This window comes from Electrona antarctica, assembly GCF_951216825.1.
Source record: "Electrona antarctica genome assembly, chromosome: 13".
NCBI classification, from domain to species: domain Eukaryota; kingdom Metazoa; phylum Chordata; class Actinopteri; order Myctophiformes; family Myctophidae; genus Electrona; species Electrona antarctica.
Genome location: NC_136794.1, coordinates 25,157,131 through 25,179,792, shown reverse-complemented (window position 1 = coordinate 25,179,792; position 22,662 = coordinate 25,157,131). Strand labels below are relative to the sequence as shown.

Genomic DNA, 22,662 nt, shown 5'->3' with positions numbered 1-22,662 from the left:
TTCACTTTTCAGTTCATCCTGGGGACTGAAGTGCTCAATCATAGATTATTAACAAAAGGGAAACAAAACTGAGTGATTTGATTTCTTCAACCAAAGCCCCATGGCTCATTAAAGCTTAGTATAACTCACTTGGCATGTGGGGATTGAGGGCTTGCAACCCCATTTTGAGTCCTGATCGATAATTTAAGAACCTTCGTTGACTGCTGTAAAGCCTGACTTATACTTTGGCCATTGGCTTGATGGTGTTGCGCACCAAAAATATCAGATCTACAAACTTGTGTGTTTTGAGCTTGCAGATCTGATATTTTCGCTGCAACACAAGCTTGCAAATAATTCTAACTCAAGACTTGACTCACACGCACACCAGGAGCTGCTCAAAACAGAGTTGTTGTGTTTTTTTACCAGGTCTGGGACACACTGAGGTATAACATGGACAGTAATAAATTATTCAGTCGTTTAAAAAACACTTTGCAAGAATCATATCAATAATACAAAAAAGTATCAAACATACATGATGTGATATAACATTTTCTTGATCACATTTTTCTCCCACCCACCCCACCATATCCCCAGAGTCAGTTGGTTCGCAGCCAAACAAGCGGCACTTTGTTTGATTCGGTCTCATTCAAACCTCTGATCGTTTAAAAGTCCCTTTAACAACTAAGATCCATACTGTGTGTATTCCTCTGTTGAATCAATTATTCACTTTCCAGAAAGGAGCTGCGGTTTTCTTTACAATTCTTCAAATGGGTTTTCTTCCACATAACATTTTTCCACATTGAATTTCAATCGTGCATTTCAAATATAAAATCACAACTTCACATTTTTGAACTTTATGCTTCTCTTAAAGGTGTCATGACATTAATTTTCATTTATTTTTCGTTTTTCTTTTATGTTTTATGACCTCAATTACATCCAAAAAACCTGAACTTTGAACATTCAGTGGATTTTCTGTGGTCTGGAGCTTTCTCTGGGGTTTGGAAGTCTTTCTGAGCTGCAATGAAAACGGGCAAAACAGTGAAAACAGTGACATCTGCTTGCAAATCCCATTGACATATATGGGATTTTCTGTCTCTTACATCACAAACAGCAGGAAACTCAGAGCACCTGTTTGAGCCAGAAAACCCCACACCACAGAAAATCTACTGAATGTAAAAAGAAAAATTACAAAAACATAAATAAAAATGTCACAATCCCTTTAAGCCCACAGCCCCCCTACCCTCCCACCCTACGGCAACAGGCACGCACAGGCAGATAGGGCTACAAGTTAACTCTATTTGCTTATTTAGCTATTACTGATTTTTTTTATTCCTTTTCTATCTTTCTTTCTTACATTCAGAATACTTTCTCAATGCCATCCCTTTCATTTGCAGATTGGTAAAGAAAATAACATGCCAATATGAAAGTCAGAAAATCTATTAAAAGTGCAAAAGCTTCCTTCCTTCAAGTGACAATATGCGTCCAGACAAAAGCCCCAAAATATTTTAGTGTGTTAACAGTACAAGCCATTTCATAGGTTTCATAGGTTATTACATTGTTCCATAGGCTATTATTACATTAACCTTCCCATTCACCTGTCTGACTACATACATACTGAATGTCTTGTTGCTTAGTTTGTGGTCCCCTTAAAAAACAAACTTACATTGAATACATACAGTATTTTCTGATAGCCTGGGCTACCAGAATATTCAGAATGGCACATTCCAAAGTGGCATATGTCCTACTTTAGCCCAGGGATAGAAAGTCCAGCTATAGAGCAGTATTCCTGATTTCAGGACATATAGTCATGGACTGGTGCAATGTGAAAGTGGGGCTAAGTTAGCCTTGCGATAGCATTGCCTCACAATTATGGTTGGCCCATAGTTATCATTAATCATGGGCTAACAACACTATTGTGAACAGCACTTTTTACGTATTTCACCAATAACACAAAACTGACTTCTTTCGTGCAGCCCTGCTATGAATGAATCACATTTGGCGAGTGACCAGTGCAAATCAACAGCTTCTCCAGTCTGATTCATGTAGCCCTCATTTCCCCTAGTTTGTTGCGTAAGAATGTAACTTAAATTAAATCTTTCTTGGAATAGCTTTCTTCTGACCTACATTGATACAGATACAATCTGTATAGAACAAAAGTCACGTTGAATATTTATGTTACATACAAAAGGGTTTATCTGCTTGGACAACATTGGAAATAAAAGATCAGGGCCCGTTTCATACAGTGCAGAAGTAGTATGGATTACTGCTAAATTCTCAATGAAAGGACAGGCTGCTCCCCATCATTCATATTTCTGTGCACTACAACTGGGCTCTGATTTGTATCACATATGGAGGGAAAGATCCAATCCTACTATTGTGTAAACAGACAAGCTGCTGAGATGTCCAATACAACGCAGCCCATGTAGCCCTGTTAGATTTACATAGAGGCCTGAAGAGACACACACACACACACACACACACACACACACACACACACACACACACACACACACACACACACACACACACACACACACACACACACACACACACACACACACACACACACACACAGTCAATGACGAATGGCATTTACACATTTCTCCATTCATTAATCATCAACAACATTGGTCAATATGATTGTTCTTTCTCACCCGTTTTGACCAGCATCAAGCAACTTTCCTTCAACCATTTGCCCTTTCCCCATCACGTGTAACTTGCCTTGTTTCGATACCACAACGACCATAATGTACAATTTACACTCACAAAACTCACAGGTCACCCACTGACAATGGCAAAACATTCATTTTCATGGGTCCCCGGAACGACATCATCACGTCCGTCCGTCCGTCCGTCCGTCCGTCCGTCCGTCTGTCCATCCCTGCACTTCAAATGTCCCCTATGCGGAATAAGTGCAATCTCAACACATTGGATCAAAAATTTGACAATTGAGAAGTTTGACACAGGTGTGCTTTTCTGTTCTATTTTACCCCTTCCCCACACCCAAAATGATACAAAGGTAAGGAGGTACAGCAGGGACGGTGGAACAGACACATCCCTGAAAATACGGCACCTCCGCCAACCTCCTGCTGCCCCCTCGCCATTCACTCTCTTCCCCCACCCCAAAGACTGTTTCCAACAGAACGGTACGTTTGTGATCTCTTTTCTCTGGTAAGACAGTCTTGTGCTCCTCGCCCTCCTTGCCAATATGCTTCTGAGACGAAAGAATCGACAGAGAAACGGAAAACCCTTTGCTGCGGTTCCCTGCAGTGGGGACGGGGGTGAGGACTCCAGCCCATTGAGGAAAGGAAAACATGGCGATCGTTCCAAGGTAGGAAACAGATTTAGCTCTCCTTCCGTTCTTCCGTTCTTCCATCCATCCATCCTTCAGTGCATCCATTCCGTACATCCGTGTTTCCAATGCGTCCCTCCCTTACATTTGTGCTCCAGTAGTTGTTGCCTGCAGGGGCTGCAGTGTTCCCTGACGTACGTGTGTGTGTGTGTGTGTGTGTGTGTGTGTGTGTGTGTGTGTGTGTGTGTGTGTGTGTGTGTGTGTGTGTGTGTGTGTGTGTGTGTGTGTGTGTGTGTGTGTACGTGTCTGTGGGTTTAAGTTATTGAGGGACACAGAAGAACAGGACAGTCACAATATAACACAGTGGAACCTGTGAGACCCAGTGGAGCGTTCCCCTCGCCACTTCATCTTCTTCTTCTTCTTTAGGCTTCGCTCTGGCACCTGTTGCCTGTGGTGATGGATGGGTGGATGCCGGGAGAGAGAGAGAGAGAGAGAGAGAGAGAGAGAGAGAGAGAGAGAGAGAGAGAGAGAGAGAGACATAGTTTCATAAATATGGCCACAAGGGGGCAATGTGTATCCACTGATCTTCTCTCCTCAGTCTCACACAATGTAGCTAGCAGAGTCATTTCCAGACTCCAGACAAGAGGACTAGGTTATGAGAAACCGCCTCAAAACTACTCCACTCCATGTTTTGTTCTTCCCCTAACCCTTGCACTCCAGTGGCAGTAGTGGGACTTCAGACAGGATATGACCACACAGTGAAACATCAACACAAACCAAATTCTTCAGAAATTACACGTCTGTCAGACAGGAAATAACTCTGGGATTTTTCTCTCCTCATCCTCTCCCTTTGAAAAAATAGAATTTTTTTTTACTTCACATTCATAGTGAATTTAATGCATTCAAATCTGTTTCTCGAAGATTCCACAATGGAAAAGTAACGTGAGCCCTCTCTCTCTCTCATAAATGGGACCAAATGGACCCTTCTGGGTCCAATTGGTTCCCGTTGCACACTCTTTCAGAGTTAAATTAACAAAGATTTTACTGTGCAGTATCTGTGTACTGAGCTAATTTCATGAAAATAATGATTTAGAAAAGACACATTATTTAAAGCACATTTGCAAAAGAACCCAAGGGGAAAACAATCATTACAATAATTATTATATTTATTACAAAAAACAATATAATGAATTATAACGGTTGAGTTACCTTATAACACGGACCAGCTCGTGAAAGGCTTTGTCAACATTCATGGGAGGGTCCTTGGCACTAGTTTCAATATATGTTATCTGGAAAGACAAAAATATGCATCCATATTTCATGGGAAAGACAAAGAGTTATTGACAGGCAGAGAGTTGGCTATTGCATGTCTGCTTGAGCCTATATCTGACTCAGCTGCTGAATATTGTCCTGTTATTGTGTGATTGTTGCTTTTTATTAATAGTAAAACCCAACTTGTACTTTACTTTGACAATCTACAAGCTCACAATGCATCTCATCATGATGCTTTGTGAGCTTGTAGATCTGCTATTTTCATTGTGTAGCAACACACACACCTACTACTTACATTGTGTTTGGCAGCCATCTCCTGGCCCTGCTCACTGGTGATTTTTCTCAGGTGGACTAGGTCCACTTTGTTGGCCACAAGCACCATGGGGAACGCCTCTCTGAAAGGTAGAGCACACACACACACACACACACACACACACACACACACACACACACACACACACACACACACACACACACACACACACACACACACACACACACACACACACACACACACACACACACACACACACACACACACACACACACACACACACACACACACACACTCTTATTGGCTGGAATGTATTCTTTCTAGTCTGTCATGGGTTCATGAAATTTCCCATCAAAACTAAAATGTGCTCAGCAGGCATCTGTGTGGCACAGACAGGGGTAACGCTTCTGGCTCCTGCCAAACACTGTGAAGGCTGGGATTTAATTCCCCCACAGTGTCTCCAGCTTAGCTGGGAACTCCAACGAACACAATAGCCCACATTCGTGGGTGGGAGGTCGAGAGGAGAGGGCGATCTCTGACGCTTCACTAGAGACGCCTAGAAACAGCAATATAGAAATACTCCGTTACAAGTAACCAATTACAACCACCAATTTGGTCACCTGCCTGACACGTCACATATAGTAGGCTACATCATGCACCATATTTTTAATAGATTTATATCTCCCTGCTCTTAAATGGTTGTATGCTGAGCAGGGAGTAATGTATAAGCAGAGCCTGAACGCCAAGATCAAAGATAATATTCACACTTACATTTACATTTCATAAATAATATGTTCACAAGCAATTATTGGTCTCAATCTAATTGTGAGTTGTCTGACTGAACTGTATAGGAATTAACTGTCCTCTAACCTGTCTTTGACCCGTAGTATGAGTTGGTGGAATCGATCGACATGCTCGAAGCTGGCCTTGTCCGTCACCGAGAAGACGATGAGGAAGCCGTCACCTGTCCTCATGTACTGTTCCCTCATGGCACTGAACTCCTCCTGACCGGCCGTGTCCAGCACTGTAACATCAGTGGGAGGAAAAGGTTATTTTTGACTTACATAAAAGTATCAATACTGTGGAAAATGTAGAAATACTCTGTTACAAGTGAAAGTCTGGGGGAAAAAACAGTTTACTTGAAAGTACAAAAGTATTGGTTTCAAAATGTAGCCTACTTAAAGTCCCAAACGTAGAAAGTACTCATTGTGCAGAATGTCCCATTTCACAAGTTTTCAAATGTATGAAATATATTGTATACAAATCTTTTGAAAATATAAGATCTACCAGCTGTGAGCTTGTATTTTCGGACCCAAATGTATGTACAGTAGGGCTGAATTGGGGAATGTATGTGTTAATGTGTGTAATAATAATCAAAAGTAGCTAATATAGTTAAAGTTGTAGCGGTTTGCTGGGGTAATTGCAGGGGCGCCTGTCAGTGTCAGTCTGACAAAAATGTTTAAATAAATACCACCAACAACCATACAAGGGACCGATGAGATTATATCAAACCTGAATTAAACAAACACAATATACCTTATAAAATCATAAAGAAAACACACGCACGCACGGCCACACATGCACACACACACATCATCATTTTTCGACTGCGATCGAGATCATGGATCACGATAATCCTCCCCTGGCGATGACATCAGGGAACGACAGTTTTCTACCTCTGGTCTGCTTTGAGGCAGGACTCCAGAGAAGAAGGGAAGATATAACCTCATTGTCAGCTCTGTAGCAGTGGCCGGCAAACTGTGTTCTTCTGGATCTGACTAGTGAAGAAACACGGGGAAGGTTGCCGTATATTAGATTAGTCGATGTATGGGTGGCTCTTCCAAGACAGATTTTGCGCTCTCATTAGAAGGCGGGTGTAAGTGCCATCCAACCGTTTCTCTAGTTTCTTTGAAAGTGTCCATGTCTCGGAGCCATAGAGTAGAATCGGCTCAACGGTCGTCCTAAATATTTGTACTTTTAACATCTTACTAAGCTGGGATGACCAGATCTTATGCATGTCATTGCAGGCTGACCAGGCCATACCCTTCCTAGTTTGAAAGTCCACACACACACAGTAACTTGTTTGCCAACAGAGTATTAAATGGATATAGTGAAACCAAACTCCCAAAATGCAATAGTTCAATGTTCACACGTTTCCCACAGTCAATAGTCAATTCCTCAAATCTCACATTGGTTGGAGTGGTCAACCAATGTTCAGTCAATACCCCACGCACGCAATTAATGTTCACAGGCAACGCAACACAATAGTAAGAATCAAAACAAATGGCCCGTTCATTTAAAGGTTCACCTCCGTCCTCCGCCATAAAATAAACAGTCAGTCAAAACGTCATTCATGGTCAGGGCGCTGTGAATCTTCTTACTGATTGTTGATCATAAAACTCTCAGGGATGATCCACAAAGTGTTGACTCCGGTGTCATAAACCGGCATTACCTGCCGCAACGAGGACTGGGACAGGGGATACGAGCAGCCGCGCTCCAACAGGGAAATTAACACAATCCACATCCACGATCGCGTCGATTAAACGGCAGCGTGTGCTACAAACAACGGCCAGAGGTAGGCTAACTAGCGCGAGGGCATCACAGGACACACCACCAGTGTTTGACACAAGCCGGCTCATAGTGCGTGCCACCATTCCTTTCATTCATTCAGCCTCAAAAACCTTTCTCCTTATAGACATTGACAACATTATGTTGAGGCTTGTTTAAGGCTTGTTTCAAATATGCAGGTGTCAAATATTATGTGTGCAGCGGTTTCCCTTCTATGATGTGAACGTTGCTGGATGGTGTGGAGTTAGGTCGGCAGTCGGCGCTCAACTGACAAATTGCTTCCATTTTCTCTGTGTTGACGTCAATCCCAATGTGTGGTGTGTACTGTGTAGTGGTTGTGGTTGCTTGCTCAGGGTGGGATCTCTGCCGGGTCTTTGCTCTACATGTAATGTGTCTTGAGACAACTTGTCTAAAATTGAATTGAATTGAAGTTACAGCTGCTGAGAGTGTTTTGTGGGGCCTCTGGTGTGTGGAGCTATGCCAGCGCACAATCATCAGCATACTGTAGCTCGATCATATTGTCATAGGTCAACTTAGTGGTTGCCTGTAACTTCCTGATGTTACATAGATTACCTTCAAGCCTGAATAAAGTCAAAGGTGACTCCAGCCTGCATCTCCAACCTCTTACAGTATGCAGAATAGACAGATATATCATATATTATAGGACTGGAGCTGTAGCACACAGCCTTGTCTTAATGCAGTCTGCACAGTGCACACCAAAGATCTCACTACCACTCTGGAGAAAACTCTGATGGACATCCACACACACACACACAAACACACGCGCGCGCACACGCCCTACCGTCCAGTATGGCCCACTGTCCGTCTATCTCGGTGTGTTTCAGGTAGGAGTCCTCTATGGTGGGGTCGTAGTCTGGCACGAAGATCTTCTGAAAGAACTGGATGGTGAGCGCGCTCTTCCCCACACCACCGTCTCCCACCACCACCAGCTTGTATGTCGGCAGGTTGTCGCTAGGCATTGCGCTGGTTGCCATGGCTACCTACCTACCTACCTACCGCCACAACCGTGATAAAAGGTGTGTGGGCACACAGGCTAGTAGGTGGCTAGAGAGACGCACCTGTAGGGAAGGCTAGAGAGAGAGAGGAGAGAGACGGGAGTGGGAGTGGGGGTGGGGGTGGGGGGGAGTTTGAAGAAGGAAGAATGGAGGGAGCGACAGATAGAGCGGGAGAGAAAAGCAGAAAGAAAGACAGGTGTTTAGGTTGTTGTTGCTGCTGCTTATTCATCACTATGGACACCCTAGCCTAGCTGAACCAGAGAGAGAGAGAGAGAGAGAGAGAGAGAGAGAGAGAGAGAGAGAGAGAGAGAGAGAGAGATAAAGACAGAGAGAGGTAGAAACAGAAAAGATTTTAACTTGTGAAATGGGACATTCTGCAGAGTACTTTTACTTTTAGTAATTTAAGTACATTTTGATGCCAATACTTTTGTACTTTTATTTGAGTACATTTTTAATATGGGACTTCTACTTGTAACGGAGTACTTCTACATTGCAGTATTTATACTTTTACTTAAGTAAAACATTTGAGTACTTTTTCCACCACTGTTTCTTTGTGAAACTTGTATTCTTAAATAGCATTTTCTATTACTATTAGAATTCTCGATTACTAGTGGATACAACTATTCTGTATCCACTATTACATTTACTTGAGAGTAGGCCTACTGCATTGTTGCGCGGTGTGAGCTTGTAGATAGCAAGATTGGCTGTTTTAGGTTACCGTTCACCTCAGAATAGGGACGGTTATTACACAGATTGTCTGTTTCCCTGTATTGGAAAGCAGGCTAATGAATTAGCCCTGGCTATAGCCTTGTTAGTCCCTGTTGGGAACCACTCTTCAGGTCTTGTGCATTAGCCTGGTTTCCTGTATACAGGAACAAACCAGGACAACCATAGTCTTGATTATTATTAAGAAATTCTATCGATGAAGTCATTGGTTCTCAACCTGTGGGTCAGGACACTCGGGGGGGATCCCAGATGACAGTAAAGTGACAATGACTTTCAAGATATTTTTAATACAAAAAAGACCATTACTGCATAATCAACAAACTATACTATAAAAACTGGTCAAATATTGGCCAAATTGTCAAATAATCTAAGAGAGGCGAACATTTTGAAAATAGCAGATCTACAAGCTCGCATGACGTTATGGCTATTTTGGTATGGGTCCCCAGTTCAAATATGATTATTGTGAGGGGTCCTCAGTTCAAATATGTTTATATTGCGGGGTTGCTGCCTGAAAACGGTTGAGAACCACTGCATTAAGTAATCAATAGAATAATTGCTGAGACTATAATCAATAGTTGCAGCCTTATTGGAAACCACATGAATAGCTAAGCCCAGCCTATAGTTCAATTAGTCCCAGTATTGGAACCCAGGCTAATGAATATGCCCTGGCTATAGCCCTGTTTTGTCCCCACAGAGGAAACCAGGCCAGGGACTCCTCCCTGTCTCCTCGTTTAGCCCACCACACAACCACAGAATCGGTGGAGAAATGTGATGGTTCAGAGTTCAGACAAAATTGGGTTACGCTAGTTTGTAATTATGGCTTTTTAAAAACAAAAATAAAAGTGTCTACATTGGTACGGTATGAGTGGTTATATTGTAGATGTTGAAAAGAGCCAGGGATTTGCTCGTCATGCTGAAAACTGAATGTCTATTGATAAATATCCACCTTCAGTGTCTGTTCTACACCTATATGACTGAAGGGGAAGGTCCTTGTGTTATGGGAAAGCTTGAGAAATACAACATGGTCATCACATCTCCCAGGGAGCATGACTAAGCCAAGAGCTTTTGTTCCTTGTGTTGTGGATCCTCGCCCATTTTCACGGGATACCGTGCTGCTATTATGGCAAAGGGTTTTCATTCTCACCACAGAGAGAGGTTCGCAGAAGGAGAGAAGGGTGAAGGAGAAGGGGCAAGTGAGGACAAAGGCTTGAAGTTAACAACAGACACAAGAATGGTGATGATGAGGCAATTGGCAGACATGATGGGAGAGATTAAGCTGAATGTGTAATATTGTGAGCTCTTTATGGCCAACAATCAGGGCTGTAACTAATAGACAATTTTCGTAGTGATATTATTATTACTGTTTTGATTAATGTTACATAACCAACAAATATTTTATATAATTTATTGTTTTACATTATGAGTCAATATGGAAAAAACTAATCTAAAATATTGTTTGTAATAAACTAAATCTGATTAACTCTTTAGCCCTTTTATACAGTACTTCGTTAGACAACAGTGTTGCACAAAAATAGCGAGAATAGAAGATCTGCATGCTCACTAAAAGAAAAAGGTCCAACTTTTGCCCCAAAATCAATTACAATTTACATAATAAATGATTTGTTCAACTAACTGTTGGACCCCTACAGCCATTACCTAATACCATACTGAAATACATACAGAGGGGTGAGGGAGTTCATATTGTTGGCACAAAATATCCTCGGTAGCCTAATTTCAATCAAACTACCGGTAATTCATATTAACCTATACTCTGTTCCTCTTATCTCCCTCAAATTAGCTGTTTTTTTAAGAAATTGTGTATCACATTCACATTCACAGTATTTTAATAAATTGTGTATTCCCACTCACAGGTCCCTATTTTGAACATCAAATTTACCGCCAGGTTATGTCTTAATTTAAGATGTGGAGGCGTGACCATGCAATGCCATTTTGCTATTATAGGTGCGGTAATTTGTGCCATGGCGCTGTGCGTAAAACGGCCCTGAATTAGTCATGGGTGTGTTTTGAGCGTCACCTCCATTAACCCAATCAGCATGGCGGGTGCCATTCCCTTTGAAAGTCAGCTGTGGTGGCGTTATGCGCAAAGCTTTTATTTATTTTTTACTTTTTAATTATGTCTGATTCATGTAACACTTGAATAATAAAATGGTGATTATAGTAAAATTATTATCACATCAAACATTGTTGAGTATTAAGAGTGAGGAAGCATCCCGACAAGGAGGAAGAGATTGCATACACGCACATACTCTTCATTTGTTTCTATGGAAAAGCAGCTGTCATTTGGTTTGGTTTGTTTTTTCATTGGATTCATGAAGGAATAAGCCTTTGAAATGCGGTGCACGAGTCTTTGAGATTGGATGGAAATGGAATGGAACTACGCGAGTATAGGGCTGTCTTTCCGTGCGTAATGTGGCAAACATCGTCCGATCCGAAGTTACGATTGTGCTTGTCATTTGACTGGATATCAATAGAATCATGTACGATACAGCAAATGAAAGCATGGCTTCCCAAGGAATGTGTTCTCGAGAGGGGGCAACATTTTCCCGAGATTCCTTACGAAGCATAGCGGAAGCAAGCATAACGTAAGTCCCACTGTGGCCAGTAGTCACTTGAGTGGCAGCGAGAGACATGGAGGAGTCGCATGAGTGACGTCACTTGGGCAGCGACGCTAGCCTGGCTAATAAGCCAGACTAATATCACACAACACTGTCGCGGTATATCAGTCTGGGCTGGCTCCACTTGGATTTCATTTCCCGGGGAACATTTTCTCTTTGACGCAATTGGTCAGAGCTACTGTCAGTCAAAAGTCTCAAGCATTGAACGTCACTGTACCAAAGCCCGCCTATATTGCATACCGTGTCCCGATTGGTCCGACCTGTTCTCTGCTGTAGGAAAGAGGCGTGCTACTGAGCCTCGCCAGACCGTAATCCGCTGGTAGGCAACTTTTTTTTGCCAACGGCTGATTCGGTCTGGTTTATTAACCAGGCTACAGCGACGCAGCCTTCAGCACTCTTCCTGCGCACTTCCGCCCCCTTGTGCACACACATGGCTCTAACAAACTGCAGCGGCCAATGCTTCCTGGACTACATATTGTCTCAGTAAGACAGCCCTCCCCTTCTCCACAAAGAGGAGCAGTGCAGCAAAGCATTATGGTCATTGTAGGAATTCAGCAATCCAGTAAAATCCTAGCCTGGGCAGCATTCCTTTTCAGGTTCATGATCTGGTTGGAATCGGATGATATTGTTAGTAGAGCTGGGACTCGATAAAAAATGTTAATCTAATTAATTAGAAGCTTTGTGATTAATTAATCTTGATTAATCGCATTTTAATCGCATATCAATATTCAACCCGAGAACAGTGATTTTCAAATGTTTTTTGGTATCCCAGTGAATCAATGAATAGTGACTACAGGATACCACTCATTTTCAACATTGTACTGTCATTAATATACCTTAGAGCTGTTGTGTGGAAAAGGAAATAATAATAAAAGTCACCCCATTCTGTGTTGCCTTGAACTGGAGGTCTGAAAAAAATCAGTAACAGTAACAAGTACATCTCAGTGACATCACAAAGCTGTACTTCATATTGTTACTGTTTTTTGTCAGACCTCCAGTTCTAGGCAACACAAAATGGGGTGACTTTTTATTATTTCCAGTGTTCCACACAACTCCATAGAAAAATGTTGAAAATGAGTGGTATTCTCCTTTAAGCAATACAACTTTTTTTTAACAGATAAACAAGTGCAGCAAGTGCCTATATAAAGTGTCTATGAATACTCAAATGTGCTTTACATGGTGGGGCATGAGAAAGCAAATAAAAACAACTTTATTAGGGGGGAAACACTTAGACAAAGGAATAAAATAAAAAACGGTGGAATGAACTAGCTGGGGAGTGCATTTCACATGGGGTTGGGGCAGACCATTGTCTGACCACGGACTTTCACACTTGCTGCTTCAGTATGTTTCGCATCGAGGACAGCTTGACAGCTTCGTGCTGTGGTGAAATCTCCGCGAGCTTCTGCAAGCCTCTACTCTGCGACATGCTAAGCTGAAGCAGCTAGCATGGAAGCTAGCGTTGGTCATATGGCTTATGGATCCTTTCCCTCTGACATTGCACACAACCATGCTGCTATCCACCGTCCATCCGATAGCTTTTAAATCTAAATGTCCCATCCACGGAGCAAAAGCGATATAAGCGGCTTCTTCATTCGATTCGTTTGGGTGTTGTTGTTGTTGTCTGACGGAGCTGTAGTGTAGAGTGAACTGGACTGCTGCTGCTGCGAGGGGGGGGGGGGCTGCTCCTCCCCCTGCAAGCCGTGCAAGGAGTGCAGCAGCCTAATGAGCCTATTCAGTACTAGAAATGCGCCCAGTGAGAAACGTTCCGCCGTGAAAAAAAGGTGCGATTAAATGCGTTAATTTTTTTAACGCGTTAATTTTTCTGTAGTTAATTAATCTCAATTAACGCGTTAAAGTCCCGGCCCTAATGTTGTAGTCATTGTTTTGTAGTCATCAGGCCGGAACCCTCAAACCAGAACTTCCTTTCCCTCAAACCGGAAGAATAATACCTTCCCAATAAAAGCCATGATGTGGCGTAGTTTCCCTGATTTCTAAAATATGAACGGGAGTGCACTTTCCAGAAACTAGACGTGTGTACCTTTGTTATCCCACAGGTAAATTATATTCTCATCGCAGGCTACGAGAGAGCGAGTCACACTTTTTTTTTTTTTTTTTTTTGGCATTTCATTAGAATTTTGGCAGCTTTATGCTTCCATACAGTAGCTACTGGCTCAACTCATTTATCAGTAAATGAGTTAAAAAGCACTTTCCCCTAGGCCTATTTGACAAGAAGGAGAGGGGTAATATAAAAAAGCACACACACACACACACACACACACACACACACACACACACACACACACACACACACACACACACACACACACACACACACACAGTTTGACAACAACACCAGCAGCAGTAGAGTAGACACAACTAGAGAGAGGCGAAAGGACTGTCAAACTGGGCCCAGCAGCACCACTCCCACATCCCTCCTTCATCCATCAGGAAACAGCTGTCAGCTGGCTACAGTCTGCCCCTTCCTGCCCTGCACAATAGAGGGAAGGAAGCATCTTCCCTTCTACAGCCAACCAGCTAGTCAACCAGTCGGTCAGTGCCAGTCAACCTACCAACCAACAGCCCACGGAATATATTGTGCTATGATGATGTAAAACACCAAATGTCTCTATCCAAATAGTCACTTGTGTCTTTCAGCATCCTTTTGGCAGTTTTATCTTTAATGTTAATGAGCTCTACAAGCTCGTGTAGATCAGCAATTTTTTGCGAAGATATACCATATAAGGTTTAAGTGGTTAAACTGTCCTTACTCTTCGGGAGTGTGCTTGGAGTTCGCCCATCGGGCTTCCTTTCATACTGTACAGTGTACTGTACATGGTGCAGCTAGTTGCGACTCAGCCAACCAACTCTTGTATTACTCCAAGTCCAAGCTGTCACTTGTTTACAGCCAGACACCCATTCGCTCATAGTCAGTCAGTTGATCACAGTAAGTCATCATGACAGTAGAAAAAAACAACTCTTGAACAGCACCGTGGCGTGAACTGAGATTCTCCGAACTGAGATTCTCTCACCAGTCCTGCTTTTCAACAGTAATATGGAATGGCAATTATAGTCCTTTAATTTGACCTATTGGAAATTATGCAGATCTTTTCTGATTTTGTTTATATTACCACTTTCAAACTGGCACCACTATTTCTTTCAAAAGTATTCCAAAATGATCTAACTTTTTCCAAAAATAGGAAATCTTCTAGATTGGCTTGTACTTTGGTTGGGATTGTCTAATTGGGGCCAAGTTTAGTTAAAATGCTGTAGTAACCATTAGTCTTTCATTCTTAACCTCGTCTTGGTGGAGAGCACATCTTCAAGTGACAACCAAACTCGACACAAACTGGTTGCAACAGCAAAGATCTCCAGTTGGTAACCTCATCTTTAGATTAAAATACTTTTCAACCTATCTTCAAATAATTGGTCCTCATTACAGACCAGAGGAGGTCTGTAGACAGTTCAGAAACCCGACTACCAGTGACATAATTTATGGGGAATCCAAGCTAATAGAGACTGCAGGCTTTCTGATCCTGGAAAGTTAGCATGCTATAATGGAAGCCATTTTTATTGCGAAATAAAAATAAAATAAATCTTGTTTTAAAAACAGCAGGCTCTCGTTTGTGTGCCACAGTCTGCCTCAGCTCACGGCTTCACATTGCGGCTATATGCAGCCAAGAATATGGCTTCATGTTGCGACGTTCAGAGTATGGGTTTCATGCCGTTCAGTTATGGGTTTTATGGGGCAGAGGCAGGCAACCAATGACGAAAAAGTGTCCACTAGGTCGCTACTACGGTCGCTAGTAGAGCAGTGTCAGCTCGTCCACTGACCTGAATACAAATGACAAATGAAGTCTCACCAGCCTCACCAGCTTATATTTTATTTAAAATGAGCAAGCCAGCAACGTAAATATTATATAATAGTATACCACTACTAGTGAGTAACAATTATAATAGGCTAATATATGCCATGAAATGTCAAATGTTGATTAAAAATGTTCTACGATGTGTAACGTTCCTGATTGGTTACTGCATTGTATTGTATTGCAGTGTACCCCGTTGACTCGTTTAAAGACGCGCCGTGCAGCACTCTCAATACAAACATTTCGGAGGTGCTTGGTCGCATTTAAGCTCTGCTCCTGCTGCTAATACAAACCACCACTTAGGGGCAGTGTACACCTCATAACAAAGACTGGACACAGTTTGTCACAGCGTGACTGATCACAAATGAATGATTAGAACAATGTCGGGTAAACACAGTAATAGTGTAACTTCATGATGGAAAAGGACAACTCAGTTAAATCACTGCAGAATTAGACTCAGAGGACCTAAGGACCTGGTCAAGCTGTGCACATCACACAGAAATATAAGGAAGGGATTATAAGGTAAATATTTTAGATAATTGGTCACCGATATTCACTCTGATCGGTAATCGGCAATTTACCCTATCTGTGATCGGCAATTTACCCTATTTACCCTATTCGGATAAACTTTTAAAATTTAGCCAATACTAATTGGCTAATTCTTTGGTGTAGGCCTAGGGGAAAATCCAGGGGTAGTAGAGGTAGGTGAACACGTTGTCCAGCTGCTTTTCAAGTAGCTGGCAAAAATTCCTACAATGATGTCACTGGTAGGCAGGTTTCTGAAGCGTCCACAGCCCTCCTCTGAGACCCGGAGTGAGTAGACAAAAATGGTACAATTTTATTGTGAGGACCAATTATATGAAGATAGATTGAAAATGGGTGAAGTCGTCCTTTAAGCATGGATGCAGATTTGTTTTGCATGTAACCATCCAACATCCTCCAGCCAGCCAGCTGATCAGTCATCGTGCTTGTGGCCCTGTAGCCTTATCGACTGTGGCTGTCCTGGGAAAGGATATGGGGTTTCCTCATGAAAGCCAAACAGGACCAGCTACAGCTTATTCATTCTTCATGTCGTTGTGCATCTAGTTGCCAAGAGAGTTGATTCATATCAGCTGGACTATGTTGTCAAATAACCCACTCAAGATTTCCATGTAGTTTATGTAGCCGAATACATTTTGTTAGCTGATCATGCCAGTCCCGATTTTGGATAGTCCTACCTAGACAACCGATTACTGATGTTTTGACAAATATTTTGTGTATGAAAACAAAATGTTTTCAAAACATGTGCCTATAATGACATGCCCCAAATTTGTATCCAGGCTGAAAATGGCTAAAATTTGTCTGCATTATTCCTGATAACGATGTTGTCAAATAATGCCCAATATACGGTGTGGCTCTACTGTGGACCCACAAAGTACCAGTTTAAATCTGCTGTTGACTACTGGCTGATCACAGGGAAGGATATGCATCTTCCCTGGCCTGTTCACATGGGAACAGAGCAGTTATTTTTGCTCATGTAACAGGGACTCATGGGGAACACAGAGCACACCCTAGCCTGTGCTGTGCTAGTACAATGAGTTCAATGAGTTCAAACTGTTCTACCAGAAAATGTTCACATATAATCACATACCTCAAACTGTGGGTCGGGGCCCCAAGGGGGGTTATATTTACACAATATTTATCTGGGAAAAAGAAAAAAGCCTCAACTTCTTATAATTCAAAGTGCTGCAGGGTCCCAGTTCAAATATGATTATTTTGGGGGTGTCACGGCCTGAAAAGATTGAGTGACGAAATTGTCAGTATATCTATATTCGGTCATAATTTAGGTCATCATGGCTTAGTTTTTATTTAGTTTGTCAGTGAATAATGGTAATCGACGAACATTTTTCGTCCTATAGTTTTGGTTGACGAAATCAACACTGTTCCAACACTGTCATATATAACTTCTCTGATCTGCTCTGTCCTGATAAAGACTTCATGCAGTGAATTTAGCTATACTTCCAACATGCTGCTGTTGTCTTTTAATCTAAAGAATAACGTGGCTGTCCAGGGAAATTGAGCTAGCTGTCCCTCACTGTCCTTTATATCTCCTTGATACAAAGTAGAAATTGATTGGATAATCAGTTTAATTCTCTCTAGTCTCTCTCGCACGCACGCACGCGCGCGCGCGCACACACGCACACGCACACGCACACGCACACGCACACACACACACACACACACACACACAGTGTTGGTAGGCAGGTTTGGCACTCATTTCAAACAAGATTATTATTTTTTATTTTTTTGGGGGGGTGTATGCAAGAACAATGGTTTCTAGCATGCTAACTATTCAGGCCTGCTGTTTCTATTCGTTTGGATTCCCCATCGATGATGTCACTGGTGTATGGGTTTCTGAACTGTCCACAGCCATCCTCTGAGATACAGTCCAAGTAGAAAATAAGCAAGACCTAGCTGGTTCAGTGTCGAAACGGAAATACCGCCCAAGGAAATGACGTTGAGGCTTTATACAAATCTGTTTACATTCTCTGTGAATGAAACGAGTGTTGTGATTGGTCAAAAAAAATAGTTTCTGTGGGAAATACAGACGTCGGAAGTCCTGCTCTTATATCCCCTCTGCTTTAGGTCATGACCAGGCTCCTTGGAGATAAAGGCTGGGGACCAGGCTAACAAAATTACTACCATAATTACAATTTGCATTAGTGAGGACCAATTATATGAAGATACTATACAGCCAGTAGTTGACAATGCTGAAGTCGTTCTTTTAACACAATTACATATGATTAACATGCAAGAATGAATTAATGTTAACAAACCTTAGATCAACTGGTATAGACGTCCACAGAGTGGGACCATAGCGACTGAAAGCACCACAACCTGATTTACAGTTTATCCCTAAAGTGAGGAGACCTTTGTCAGATGATCTAAGGGTTCTGGTTGGCACGTATATGGGTCTTTGTTCCTACTATATGACTAGTTCTATTACAATAAATTCTGAAATATGAAACATAATTTCCTGAAGTGCAATTATATAATGAGAATGCCATTTCGTTTTCTTCAGAATATTGCAAAGTCAAATACTCAGTGTTAAAAAAGTGATTGTGTGTGAAGATATCGGGCAGCATACTGTAGCACAAGATGTGATGCAGACGTACACCATTATATAACATCCACTTCCCAGTATAGCCTCACAATGCCACTGAAATACAGGCAACTATGGTACAGACCAGTGGTCCTCAAACTTCTAAATTTCAAAAACCTCCATAACTCTGAGAGTGTACAAATGGAATCAAATGGAACCCAAGGAATCATGACGTTGTAAGAACCACTAGTACAATGCTGTGAAACCCCACAACCATGTTCACTCAAACTATGTGGGTTCCTCAAATTGAATCACATCTCTTTTGCTGGTGAGCTCCCATTTGGCAAGTGATACTCTTGAGAGTATTCACTATTCAGCATGGGTCCATTTTGAAAACCAAAAATGTAAATGTTTTATGACATCTATACTACAAGAAATCAATGGAATCCAATCAGTAAAAAGAGTATTAGCCTATAGATATAAGGATGGTGAACTGATATTGGAAATGAGTTAATTCAGGATTAAATGCTACTTCAAGTCGTTAATCTTTTTGATTGATTGATTGATTGATTTGTTTATTGACAATGTTTACATGTACAGAAAAATGCATATAGTTATACATCACCATCAAAAGGATAAATGCAAGAAAGCCAACGGCTTATTTCCATTGCAGTCCCTTAGTTTAAAATGAAACACAACAATGAATGTGTATGAGCGTGTCCATGTGAGTGTTTTAGGAATGTGTTATATAATAATTATTGTTTGATTGATTTGATTGAATAGCCTATGTTATTAGTCAGTAAAGAGAAAACAGCATGTGGTACAGTACATGGTACAGTACGATCATTTTAGCCTTGAAATGCCCTGGCATATGTTTTTAAATGGGGGTCCGCGGCCTAATAAGTTTCAATTTGGGGGTCCTTGACCGTCCTTGACATGAAAAAGTTTGGGAACCACTTGTATAGGGCATTGGCCCGTTTCCCATCACTTCACTCCAGCTATTAAAATATGTAGCCCAATTACCATGCCTGCTTGTATCCATAACTACATAGGCCTACTTAAAGGAGCTGTGCCATTTTACAGACATTCTTTCAGAGCTCCTTCGTGTAATACTCTGTAAACTAGGGAGGTATCCATTACTGACTGGTATGAATAGTTAAAGAAGTGATGAGATTTTCAACCGAGCACCTTTTCCCCCATGTGGAAACCAAACATCCACCAGCAGTGGTGGAAACTAACTAAGTACATTTACTCAAGTACTGCACTTACGTAGCCTACAAGTTTGAGGGATTTTGTGCTTTGTTGGAGCATTTCCAATTACATTTACTCCACTACATTTGTTTGAAAACTTTAGGTCTAGTTACTTTAGGCCTAGTTGATTAATATTAAAAATAAATAAATGAACCTCTTCATCCCCTTTATACATTTTGACCATTTGAAAATAGCCGATCTACAAGCTATTTGCTAAATATTTTTATACATTTGAAAACTTGAAATGGGACATTCTGCATAATGAGTACTTTTACTTACTTGAATTCTGAACTTTTAATTGTGTATAGAGTATAGGCTATGTCTACACTGCAGTATTGAGACTTTTACTCAAGTACAATACGTAAGTACTTTTTCCATCACTGTCTACCAGTCATTCTATGGGGAATTCCTCCTCTGCTGCAAAGCACATAGGTTTACGAGGTTTCAGGCAGCACAATAATTGTGCTACGGCAGGCTGACCAAACTCCCTAATAACGGAATTATTCATTCAGTTGACGTTTCACAAGTCAGAACAGTGTCTTCTGAAACTTCATCATCCTCAGCGGGGTTTGACGAGGTCTTACATTTACATGAAGCTGCGATGAGAGCCTAAGAGGGGGTCTGTGACTCCTCATGCCCCCTAATAGCCAAATTATCTGGTGATTTCACTATGCTATTAATAGTGATGAATATGCCTCTGTGTGTGTGTGTGTGTGTGTGTGTGTGTGTGTGTGTGTGTGTGTGTGTGTGTGTGTGTGTGTGTGTGTGTGTGTGTGTGTGTGTGTGTGTGTGTGTGTGTGTGTGTGTGTGTGTGTGTGTGTGGACTGCCTGGTGCTTCTGAATGATCTCATCCTATGATCTGATACATGAAGAATCTCCACAGAATTTCTTCAACAACAATACATGTATTACATTAGTATGTAGGCCTATGTGTATGTATGTATGTATGTATGTATGTATGTATGTATGTATGTATGTATGTATGTATGTATGTATGTATGTATGTATGTATGTATGTATGTACTTTACGTGTGTGCGTGTGTCGGTTTGTATGCATGTCGTATGTATGCACACACACACACACACACACACACACACACACACACACACACACACACACACACACACACACACACACACAGCGAGTCAAATACACATTGTCGATCACTTTGATTGACGAATAACACCATAATAACATACCAGGTTAAGAAAGACGAGTGTGCACAGCCCTCTGGAAAAAAAACACATGTCTTAGTTTGGGCATAGCCTATTATAAAGGCAAGGCCCGTACGTGTTTCTATGTGTGCGACAGTATGGGGCGAAAAAGATAGCTACCGCCCCTGAATAACGGATTTCGGTTGCTTCATCTTTCTCAGAAGTTTGCAGCAATAAGCAATTTCCGCAAATGGAATATTGGCGTCCATATATCATATAGTATCTTCTTGAATCAAACAATCTTGAACTGCGCCTTTGCCGTGGAATCATCAGGTTAATGTAAAGCCTCAAATTACAGTATGCTAAGTTGATGATTTCATGAGGTGCTGCAGCCTATACGGGATTTTAGATTTTTCTTAGCTCCCCTCTGTCCATATTCACGACCCTTTCTCTCTCAGCAAAAAATAAATAAAAATAGGGGAAAAAAGAGCCACTTACCGATATAGCGTCGCTATCGTGTAGAAAGGAATTGCTTCACGTTGTCATATTCCACATCTCGATCTGTGTGTATTTGTGTTCTCTATCCCACCGCCCTCAGCCCTGCTTCCACAGTCGGGAGTGTGCTTCGCACATCCGCAAAACAATACGTTGTGTAGCAAATCTTTATATTGCAACAGCTGATACTAAAAATAGAATAGCCCTGAAGGGGTGTCCCTCGTTTTTTTAAATAATTGATATTGACAAATAACTCGATTTCACGGAATATAGTATTATTGATTTAGGGGGAAATGTGCATGTAAAATATTCACCTAGATTAAAAAGCACACATTTCGCGTGCAGTCTTGAGAGCCGTTAGAAAGCTGACTCGTGGGACATATGGGTCTCCCTTTTTGTCTAGAATGGACTGTTCCGTTATGTCGCGGCTGGCGAGTTGTTTAAAGGGATACTCCCGTCAAATTAGCAATTAGTCATCTTGGGACAACATCCGCATGGTCATTGATGATGATGATGAAAGGTCGAATTTGTAGGTATTATTTATCATGGTGGAACCATGATTGCCAATCCCCCTTCTAATAGTGGATTTAATGACATTTTCAAATGGAGAAAATATCCTGTTGAAAATCATAATCCTTTTCATTTTATATTTTCTGTTCTGTTTTTGTTTTGTTTTTAATCAGTGGTCCTAACATTAAAATTAGACTGACATACAGGTTTCTAATCAAATATAGGTCTATACTCTATTTTCATTGCAGTATAATAACCAATTAATCATATTATGGTGTTTTGTTCATAGATTGCTTGCAATAAAGCAACAGGTTAAGCATTTTTAAGAACCCTGGGAGACTCCAATGAGGCCTTTGTTGATTTAAACTGGAGGTCAGGGAGATAGATAAGATTCTGATCAATCTAGACTAGAGAACGGAATGAGGTGTGTGTTTGACCTTTTTGATCTTTTGTTCTTTTCATCCTTTGCATGTAAAGTGCATCTGGAGCGAAGGAGTCAAACTTATGTTCAAATAAAATCCTGCGTGTTCATTTAGCTCTGAA

At 41.4% G+C, this 22,662-nt stretch overlaps 1 protein-coding gene across 1 annotated transcript; it reads right to left on the bottom strand.

Moving 5' to 3' along the window:
- Positions 1 to 1,246: 1,246 nt before the first annotated feature.
- On the bottom strand, positions 1,247 to 21,743 carry mrasa (muscle RAS oncogene homolog a). The gene is made up of 6 exons (XM_079518208.1): positions 21,613 to 21,743; positions 8,188 to 8,476; positions 5,688 to 5,841; positions 4,839 to 4,938; positions 4,481 to 4,560; positions 1,247 to 3,719 (listed from the first exon to the last, which is right to left on the bottom strand). Exons 2-6 carry the CDS (start codon positions 8,378 to 8,380, stop codon positions 3,620 to 3,622), a joined length of 627 nt encoding a protein of 208 aa, XP_079374334.1. The 5' UTR covers positions 8,381 to 8,476; positions 21,613 to 21,743; the 3' UTR covers positions 1,247 to 3,619.
- Positions 21,744 to 22,662: the final 919 nt, after the last annotated feature.

What these genes read in the sequence shown, in the direction of transcription:
- mrasa (XM_079518208.1), bottom strand. Translation starts at nt 8,380, where the DNA reads ATGGCAACCAGCGCAATGCCTAGCGACAACCTGCCGACATACAAGCTG. An exon ending in AGATGGCTGCCAAACACAAT is followed by an intron (nt 4,561 to 4,838) that starts GTAAGTAGTAGG and finishes TTGTCTTTCCAG; the next exon opens with ATAACATATATTGAAACTAG. An exon ending in GAGCTGGTCCGTGTTATAAG is followed by an intron (nt 3,720 to 4,480) that starts GTAACTCAACCG and finishes CCATCACCACAG; the next exon opens with GCAACAGGTGCCAGAGCGAA.